This window comes from Morone saxatilis, unplaced genomic scaffold (genome assembly GCF_004916995.1).
Source record: "Morone saxatilis isolate NCDOM2014 unplaced genomic scaffold, NCSU_SB_2.0 Contig1, whole genome shotgun sequence".
Taxonomy (NCBI): Eukaryota; Metazoa; Chordata; class Actinopteri; family Moronidae; genus Morone; species Morone saxatilis.
Window position 1 is genome coordinate 14,814,156 of NW_023339651.1, and position 10,142 is coordinate 14,824,297.

At 44.1% G+C, this 10,142-nt stretch overlaps 1 protein-coding gene across 2 annotated transcripts in view; it reads left to right on the top strand.

Moving 5' to 3' along the window:
- Positions 1-10,142, top strand: part of arhgap17a (Rho GTPase activating protein 17a) — a 25,558-nt gene that overhangs the window by 14,294 nt on the left and 1,122 nt on the right. Inside the window, exons 7-19 of one of the 2 annotated variants that reach the window (XM_035659371.1) lie at positions 29-146; positions 1,009-1,077; positions 1,257-1,338; positions 2,491-2,618; positions 4,305-4,416; positions 4,727-4,808; positions 4,955-5,035; positions 5,129-5,242; positions 5,463-5,554; positions 6,907-7,054; positions 7,384-7,668; positions 8,480-8,628; positions 9,097-9,649. In XM_035659371.1, coding sequence (XP_035515264.1) covers positions 29-146; positions 1,009-1,077; positions 1,257-1,338; positions 2,491-2,618; positions 4,305-4,416; positions 4,727-4,808; positions 4,955-5,035; positions 5,129-5,242; positions 5,463-5,554; positions 6,907-7,054; positions 7,384-7,668; positions 8,480-8,628; positions 9,097-9,649 — 2,013 coding nt within the window. The remainder of the gene's footprint in view (positions 1-28; positions 147-1,008; positions 1,078-1,256; positions 1,339-2,490; positions 2,619-4,304; positions 4,417-4,726; positions 4,809-4,954; positions 5,036-5,128; positions 5,243-5,462; positions 5,555-6,906; positions 7,055-7,383; positions 7,669-8,479; positions 8,629-9,096; positions 9,650-10,142) is intronic. The other variant, XM_035659379.1, reaches the window with a different exon arrangement.

The window sequence follows — 10,142 nt, forward strand, 5'->3', positions numbered from 1 at the left end:
AAATTTTCCCTTGTTTTTCCAAACTCAGATGGTTGCAGGCAACCAAGTCAATAATCTCAGGAACAAACACTCAAGCACTGACGGCCAAGGCTGACTTACTCAAGGAGGAGATGGATGAGGCCATGAACAAAGTGGAGCTTTGCAAGGTAACGAGCATGAATATCAATGACTAGCTGATATGTCTTTTATATGAAAACTATTGCTACATTGTGGTCTTTAATAAGTTTATGACAGGATACACCACCAGTCATGTATTGTCAGGGTTATATTGCAGCCATGTCACTTTGCATAGTGGTAATAAAACTTGACCTGATGTCATTATATGCAGATGACAAGCGTTTAGTAGATGAAGTCGGTATATAACGCTGTTTAGTATTAGCTAGTATCTTTGGGCAGGCAATAGGTCATTTATGGCTTTATGAGTTAAAGAAATTGGAAATAGGCCTTATCATAAGTGGGGGGGAAAAATAATTACAGCAACAACTGGACTTCCCAAGACCCTTGGGCCCTGTGACCCAGTTTGCTGACGCACACAAATGAAAATGAAAATGTCCCGTCAGCTCAGTGTTTGTGTGAGTGTTTGCATCTACTGACCTGAATTAATGGCGAGTTTTAGTGGCTGCCTGATGTGTCAGGTTTTCTGTCCGGGAAGGGCAGAGCCTTGTGTTTCCCCTTCACAAGTTCTCCCTCCCAGCCTCACTGAATCCTGTTGACAACAGGAGGATTTATGACTCACGTAGAGCACAGACCGGTGGCTTAGTTGACCACTGACGTCTGTCCTTGTGCCACCTGAAATACACATTAATTTGATGGATGACACTGTGTAGTGGAGATCAGAGATCTTTACTAAATTAATAAGAGTTTAGAGCAGCAAAGTGACCCTTTGTCTCACTGACTGTCGTTCTTATTGTAAAGCACATTGTGACTTGGTTTAGAAAGAAAGTATTAACTTTATGGCTATCGTCTTTCAGTGCTCTAACTGTTCAAATTCCTGTCTTTATTACCCAGGATCAACTTGCTGCAGACATGTACAGTTTTTTCTCAAAAGAAGGGGACTATGCCCGCTACTTTGTAACAGTGAGTACAGCGTGTCAACAAGCCAAACATGTGTCTTTGTGGGAATCTTCACAGCTGCACAGGAACTGGGGAACACAGACTTGGCCCGCTGTTTTATTTACTTTGCTGTCATGTCTTTTACTGCTCGCCTGACTCAGCTCACCCCCATATTTCTCTCTGTGGTATTTTTGTTTCTGTAGCTCTTAGAAGCTCAAGCTGATTACCACAGAAAGTCTCTCACTGTTCTGGAGAATGTCTTGCCAACCATCCAGGCACAGCAAGGTAATAATACATGCAAACATGCCATTTAACACAAAACACTGCAGTGTTGTTTAAAAAAAGTTGCATACAAGAAGGGTCTGTGCAGTGCATAGTATGGGACCTCTTTATATGTTTCCTGGAGAATGCACATGTGCCCTTTTCAGACCAACAGCCCCTGTTTTTCTTTGGTTCCTGTGTTGTTTGGTGTCCCTTCAAACTAACCTTTTTCTGTTAGTCACTGGAGAAGTTTAACTAGCTTGCCCAAAGGTGAACTGACAGGTAGTTGCTAGGAGAAGAAACAGTTTTTCATTCACTTTTCCAACTAGTGTGAGAAATGAAACCAGCTACTGTACCTTTCATTTATATCACTCTGGTCTGTTTTTCTAACTTCTGGACTACCAGAATTTGCTCCAGTTGCGGTAATTGTTAAAAGCCACAACTGAGGCCCAGATATTAAAGAATAGTCTTTTGTTTTCACCTCTTTGCCCTCCAAGAGTAATCAACTTTTCCATTTTACAAACACGATGTCTCCTCTCCAAGCTCCTTTACTGGGTTTTTGCCTTTTTTTGCAGTCATGAAGTGGTGTCCTATTCAAGGGGCTTGTTTTTTTCTTTGCTAAACACATGTGGTCTAAACCAGACAAGCCTGGTCTCCCAGCATGTGGCGATGACTCACGAACTCCACACGCACACCCTCACCCCTTCTCTCATCACCCACCCACCTGGGTTTTGCAAGCTCTCCCCCCTCCTCGCTCCTCTGCCTCCCTGTTCGCTCGCACATTAGCTCACAACAATCCACCAAACACACACACACACACACACACACACACACACACACACAAACAAACAGAACGACGGCTGAACAGTCACTCCTGCTGGCCCGGAGCATGTGGTTATTATTTGACGGCACCCCAGGACTAGTGAGGAACTGGCCCGAGGGAGAGTTTTTGACCCAGAAATCTGCAGTCCAGGCCAGCAACAGGCTTGTTTGAGGCCTGTGCTGATGTGCTGATGTGCTGATTTTTTTATTGCATACCAGTGTAACAGATCGGTCATACAAACAATCTGCACCAGCTAAATTGCAACGCTCGTTTTATGTCTCATCAGATTTGAAACAATGTGAATAAAATTACAGTATGGTCTCTTCACAATGAATTGCTCCCTTTGTGTTTAGACTCGTGGACAGAGAAGCCTGCATTTGGCACTGGGCTGGATGAACACCTGAAAAGGAGCGGGAGGGAGATCGCCCTGCCATTAGAGGCCTGTGTCATGATGCTTCTAGAGACCGGCATGAAGGAAGAGGTAAGGAAGACTGAGAGATGAGAATGGGAAGAAGCCCTGTTCATAACATCCTACATGATTATTCTGCACTATGGATAGACAGATGGAAGCATTGATCTACTGTATGAGTGAAAATAAATTGATATAGATCGTTCTCTCCTTCTGTAAGATGAGTGCAACGAGAGGCTGAAAATTGGTGTCACATGGGCGTTAAGAACAGCACAAGTAACTCTGCTGACTTACCAGAAATGATGCTGTATTGCCATTGCCAAAATTAAACCGCTTCTCGGAAGTCAGTCAAGACATTGGAAGATGTGTGATGGGCATTTTTCACTATTTTGTGACCTTTTATACACCAAATTATTAAAAAGAAAATAATCTGTAGATCAACTGTTAAAGACAATAATCATTAATAATTGCAGCCCTTATTTGTTTTGGTTTCATGGCCTGCATATTAACTCTGTTGAGTCTCAGTCACAAGTCTTGCCAAGCCTGAAGGAGGAACTGTGTGTTATCAGATCTGATGGACAAAAGCCAATCTTTTAGTAAACGTAAGGGCCACTTCCCTGAGAAGTTGGTGGAGACCAAAATAGAGCTCAAAGGAAAATTAATTTTGAACTTGGATTCATCAGCTGGCCAGAGACACCAGCTGTTTGCTAACACCTTATATAACATGACAACTTTCACCAGTAAGCGTAGTCAGGCCTGTGTGTCTGTCAGCTTGTTTTCTGTTTTTCTGTACTAGGAGCCAAAGCCTGAGCAATGCAACTTTAAATATTGATGAATACAGTCAGATATTTTGAAGCTGAGGTTCAACTCTAAATGATAGCAAACAGACATTCATGCATGTTCACTTCTTATCTGACTCCAAGCTAATTCCCTGTACAGTATTTTATAACATAGAAGGAGATTTTGTTTGCTGACTGACTCGACTGCTCTTTTGTTTGCCTTGCCTTAATATAGAAGTAAAAGAAGTGCTGGCGTAGCTCATTAAAAGTCACATGGAGCTGTGGCTGCGATTAGCGGCTCCACTGGTCATTGACATAATTGAAACCAAGCTGTGAATTGTTTGTTCACATGAACATCTCAAGACTCAAAGCGGATAGACAAACTATAAACAAGGGAAACTCCTGCATTTCTATAACGTCGCTCCAAAGAAACTGTCACCCGTTATGCTACAGGAATGATTTATGAAATTTTTATGATGTCTGATGTCCCCTCCCCAAAACAAATTTAGAATACAATAGAATCTACTTCTGTCCATAAATCAGATTCCCCTCTGTGTGTGTGTGTGTGTGTGTGTGTACGTGTCTGTACAAAAAACGGCTAGAGAGAGAGTGCAAGTGTTAACTGCGAAGCACATTATTTGTCGCCCTATTCATTCCCTGGTGAGTCCAGTCCATGTCATTATGGTGTGAAGACAGTCTTTGTTTATGTGTCAAAGTAAAGAGCTCGCTGTGCTGTGAGTGGTGGGTGTGTTTGTTTGCCTGCTTTAAGGTTTCATTATGTGCAGCTGGCAGGGGGAGTTTATGTAGTGGATTTATACAGAGTCTATCTGTAATTGAGTGTTAGGAAAGTGCGTGTGCGCGTGTACGTCTTCAGTGAAAGCACACAGACTTGTGTGCACATTGAATGCCTGCGTGTATGATAGTAGTTGTTTGCTGGTGATGTTACTGTGGTTTATTCGTCTTTATGTGTGTCCGTCAGGGCCTATTCAGAATCACAGCAGGGGCCTCCAAGCTAAAGAAGCTAAAAGCAGCGCTGGATTGTTCCACGTCACAACTGGAGGAGTTCTACTCTGACCCCCACGCTGTCGCTGGTACGCTGCAGACCAGAGCCTTTTTTGATTTTCTTTGTTTATTGTTATTTTACTTTATAGTAATTTAAAGTCCAAGAACAAGTAAGGTTGATTTACTTTTTTAATTTTTTTAAACGCAAGAATGAATTTAAAAGCTAATCAATCAAAAATCTCCCTCTGCAGTGACTGACTCATTTCAATTTTCATAACTGAATTTGATATTTTACTTTGAATTTTAGTTTAAATTTACTTAACAATTGTTTGAATGATATAATGAAACTTCACCCAGTAAAGTGGCTTATTCATAATATCTGTGGATGTGTGGTTTCAGGAGCACTGAAGTCCTACCTGAGGGAACTCCCTGAGCCTCTAATGTCTTTTCAGCTTTACGATGAATGGATCCAGGCATCCAGGCAAGCCTCATAACATTATTACTGGGAATAAAATGTACCAATATTAAGTGGATGTATAACTGTAAAGCAATGGAAAATGATAGGACCGTTAATTTGAGACATATAACTAATCAAATGCTCTGCTGTCAATTATCTTTTTTTCCCAGTGTGTCAGACCCAGACAAGAGGCTCCAGGCACTCTGGGTTGTATGTGATAAGCTACCAAAGAACAACAAAACCAACCTGAGGTTCGTTAACAGAAAGTTTGTGACAGCAATGCTTCAATGTCTTCTGAGACACTGTTTCCACCTGTGCTAATTAATTCCCATGTTTCCGTGCAGGTATCTGGTGAAGTTTCTATCCAAACTAGTTCAGGACAGCGAGGTGAACAAAATGACTCCGAGCAACATCGCCATCGTCCTGGGACCCAATCTGCTGTGGGCCAAAACCGAGGGGTGAGAGGGGATTAAGTGGAAGGGGAAGATAATATTGCTAATACAATATTACACGTTGGTTACTATTTAAAACAAGGACAGTATAATAATCTCTGAAAGGCATTATCCTAGTCCAGGTTGGTTGAAAGTTCTACAAACAATAGTCTTATTTTAGCTTATTTTAGCCCTTCATTATGTTAGAAAGCATCTAATTGTCGCTCATCTGTACGTGTCCACCCAGGAGTCTGGCTGAGATGGCTGCAGCTACCTCTGTACACGTGGTGGCCATCATGGAGCCCATCATCCAGCATGCTGACTGGTTCTTTCCCGAGGGTAGGGTTCTGGGTTTCCTCTACAGCAGTTGCTCTCTGTCTGACTTTTTTTTCTTTGGAGCCAATCAGGGCCTATTTTACACCAGGGATGCATGGTGAATATGATTGATATTAACCGCCTAGTAAGAAAGAAAAGAGTCAGCAGTAATCAAGCACCCAAGGACCATGATTAGAATCACTGCTGTGTCTCTTCAAACTGTAGGTTTGTACTGTAGAGGACAGCTTGAAGGCTACAATGAAAACTTACAAAACAGATGTTCTATATCCCCCCTTCATTCAGCTTGTGTTATGTAAAAAACAGACCAAATCAAACGAGGTGAGTACAAATGAGGAAAGTGGATAGAAATATAACCCCACATTAACAAATGTTATGGCCAAAAGCAGCCTCTTTTAAGATATTTTAAAGAGCTGTTTGTTAGATTATTTGTAACCACCATTACTGGAAACTACTTTTAACAATCACTAAACCAAAGTCTTTCAAACCCATCTTTTCAATTCTGTACATTTATCTTAAATTACACCTTCACTTCTTTGGTCAAAACATTTTTGCACTATTGTCATGGTTTAACTAGCAGGCTGGTCCAAGCCAGTCTGCCTTTAGTCGCTGTATCTTAGGCAGAGATGATGATGGACTGTCTACACGGTTGTCAGCATAACTGCTCAGAGATGATGGGTCAGTGGCTTCTGCTGGACCTCAGCTGATTACTGCCTGTATCCGTGGGAGATTGCTTTCACAGTCTCTAGACAATTCCAGGCAGATTTGAGACTTACTTATTACCCATTGCTATGAATCTAAGCATTACTACATCTCTCCTCTGATGGACTTGTTGACCTGTGAAGGGTGTTTGCCCCAAATAAGAAAAATGAAAATGTACGAATAAATAGTGTTCATGTCAGTTAAGAACAAATAAAGATGAATATGAGCATCTGTCAAGATTGGCTTCCTGCCCAGTTTTCATTCTGTTATGCTACGCCTGCCAAGCATGTGTAACTGGCTGTCTGATGTCAACTCCTCTTACCCATAAAACCTTTTGTGTTTTGGGGTTGTTCCCTGAATTTGGTTCACATTACAAACGGCCCAACAAGCCACATCAGGCTCACTTGGATGAAGACCAAGACCCACGTGGTCTAGTGTTTCATAAGGCTGTCCAGTCCTCACACATCACTGGTCACCCACCCCTCTAGATGGTGGATCATCTTTTGTTGTGTCTTTATTTGTAGTTTAATTCAATAAAGGGAAGTGGTTATCCATTGTACCTCCCCCTCTTCGTGCCACACCTTCTACAAGTTTAAAGGCTAAGCTCGTTGTATAACAGTTTGTATTGGTAAATCTTGCTTTCTCTGTTCCTACAGAGGTGGAGTTTAATGTGTCCGGCATGTTTGCGATGCCTACACCTGCATCCAACCACAACAATCACCTAGACTACGACTGTGGAACCATTGAGAGGAAGAGGCCTGGCAGTATGGTGGGACCAGAGAACGACCCGACGCGCAAAGACAAGTAATCCACCTCAGTACCGCTACTTCCTAGAGTTTCCAAGGTTTCTCTGGCCCGCGATATTTGTCACTTACTCCAATTAATCGCTTGGGAAATAATTTTGGCTTTAATCCAGTTGCTTGTTTTGGTTTCTTACTCTTGCTTATTGTACATTTTAGGGTAGATTTGATTGAATCCTAATAATATAATCCATAACACTGTTAATAATGAATTCTCTCCATGCTCTGGGGTTATGGTGATTCTCTATCCCGGTCTAATCTGTGACTCTCTGATCAAAGCTTTGGTGTTTTGTTTTTTTTCTCCTTTACTGTCTCCCCGCTCTCCCTGTGTAGCACCCCTAACAAGCACTCGGACCACACCCTCCGTAGAGGCAGTAACACCTTAGGTAGAAAGCAGCACACTTCACCTGCCTTCCAGCCTCCTTTACCCCCTGTGGAGGCTCCAGGGCAGGGGCACGGGGCTGGGCAGGTCCCCCAGCTCTCGGCTGAGCCCCAGCCCCAGCCACAAGCTCCATCAGGGGGTTCAGGGCCTGAAGCTTCCCAGCATAGCTTGGCGCAGGGTCTGGCTGCTCTCGCAGCCGCTCAGCAGCTTCTAGCCCAGCACACAGAGGAGCTCAGGTAAGGGCTGCTTCTCTGCATCTCTGCTGCTGGTGGAGAATGACACAGCATGCCAGACAGACAGAAAGACATGCTTTAATACTTTTACTGATGTTACGGGAAGACATTAGTGCCTCTTCTGCGAACAGATGAGGTCAGTCTGATTGGCTTATCGAAGTACACTATAGTGGATTATTAATGCATGTTTCACTGATATCTTGCAGACACAGCCTCTTCCCCTGGCCACTATGGTTCATCTCGTTGTTTCTCTAGCAAAACCACAAGTTTTCTTACACCACCACCAGTTTTAGCTATGCAGACTTGTCTGAGTTCAGCCCACAGACACAGCCCAACAATGGCTGCTGTCATTCTGCTAACAGTCACTCTGAGGGCCTCTCCACTTCCCATTCCACTGCTTTCCTCCCCAAATCACTGGAATCAGCAGGAACTTCACACTAACTGGCTCAAACTGCTTTGAAAAGCCTGAACATTGGTGTCTGTTATGCAACGACTGAAGGGTGTCTTTGATTTAGTTGGTGAAAGGACAACATTCATATCCAGACAGATAACACTATTGAGTTCAGCATTCTTTTGGTCCTACAGACTCTGTTGGGAAGGTACATTTAGATGAGACACTCAGATTAGATTTAGGAGGTTTACCATGCAGCACTTGACATGATCGATGAGTTTAAATTTGTGCTGTATTTATTTTAATAGCTCTAACCTTCTATGACAGTCATTCAGCAGTGGATGCTGTTTTATAAGCAAAACCAAGAATGTCAGAAAGCCTTTATGTTGAAATGACTTTTTTATTTTTTCCTCTTCTCTAAAGCAACCCAAAGCTACGTGACTCCACACCTGCCCAGACCCCTCTGCTCCAGAGGAATGGCTCTGGTGGAGGGGGCCAGGCTGCAGGGCAGCTGGGCACTGGGAGTTCCGGGGGTGGATCCATGGGGCCCAGTCCACATATGATGCGCAGAGGTAAGAGTCTGTGTAACAATTTGGTACAAATAGGCATATTTCTCATCCAGCTCATGAGATGTTATTACCATCATCATTATCCTACACTGCTCTTACTTCTAAAACTTCCCCACACTCACAGCTAGTCCATCACACAGCTGCCAGACTGAACTGCTCGGATTTTCACTTCACTGTCACGTGCACTTGCTTCCTTTTTAAAACAGAGAACAGAGAAGGTAGAGCAAGCTTACAGGGACACTGTTTAAATAATTTCCCCCTGGGATTATTAAAGTATTTCTGATTCGGATTCTGTTTATTTTGACCATTTATTGATTGACTTTTTTGTCTACATTTCAGTTTACAGTGTGAGCTGTCTATTTAAAGCAACCTGTCTTGCCATATCATTTCTAGAGTGAAGTTGTATGTAATGGACAATATATTTGTTATTGTTTTCCACCAATAATCACAAGTTTGGCCATCCAATTCCAGGTACCAAGAAGCAGGCTCCGGCCCCTCCCAAACCGACAAACCCTCCACCCAGCCAGCCCTGTAACTCAGTGAACAACGCCTCCTCATCAGGCTCATCCCAGTCCCTCAGCCCCACTCCCAGACCCCTGTCCAGCCACTCGCCCGCCTCGCCCGCCTCGCCCACCTCCCCCACCTCGCAGCCATGTGCCACGCCCAGACGCCACTCCAGCAACCAGCCCCCGATCCAGGCGCCCAGCCACCCACCCCCGGAGCCCCCGACACAGGCCAGCCCTCCGACGCAGCCGGCATCCCACGGCCACTCCGGCGGCGACCAGCGGAGCGCAGACCCCTCACCCCCAAGCACCCCAACCCCTCCGGACACCCCTCCGCCATCCACCGCCACCCAAGATGTAGTCGCTCCTCCGTCCCCGTCGCCCTACCTGTCGGGCTCCCTTCCGCGGCAGCGCCAGTCCCAAAACCCCGGAACGACCCACGCGTTCCCGCCACCGCCACCAGCCCACCAACGCCGGCCAGTGATACCAAGGGATATGTGCCACTGCTTACAAGATGATGGGTGAGTGTGCTCATGCTTTATTGCCTGTCAAGTGTTTTGCTCCGTTCTGTTCAATTCACTGCTGAATACTAATGTGCTCTCTTCTTCTAACAGTGTTGCATTGTAATACCCTCCACAGGTTAAAAGGAGGGCACTTGGTAGAGTGTTTGTTGTTAATTGACCTTTTCACTAAGCAGCACCTGCCACTTTTTGTTCGCCTCTAAGAAATGTTACCCATCGCCACGGCCATTCTTGTCTGCCTGCTGCCATCTCTCAGATATCATTTACCTTAGCCCTGTGATGCACCACTGTCACACTGTAGCACAGACTTATATGGGGACCTAATTTCTGATGTCTTAATGCTGCTCGACAATGTACGTATTGGAAGCGAGGATGAGGAGAGTGAACTGATGAGTAGTATGAAGCAATGTACAATACAGAAAAAGTTTTATCTAAATGTTAGTGCCAAAAATGTAAAACCAACTTTCCAGAAAATTGGCAAAAAAAAAAGTGA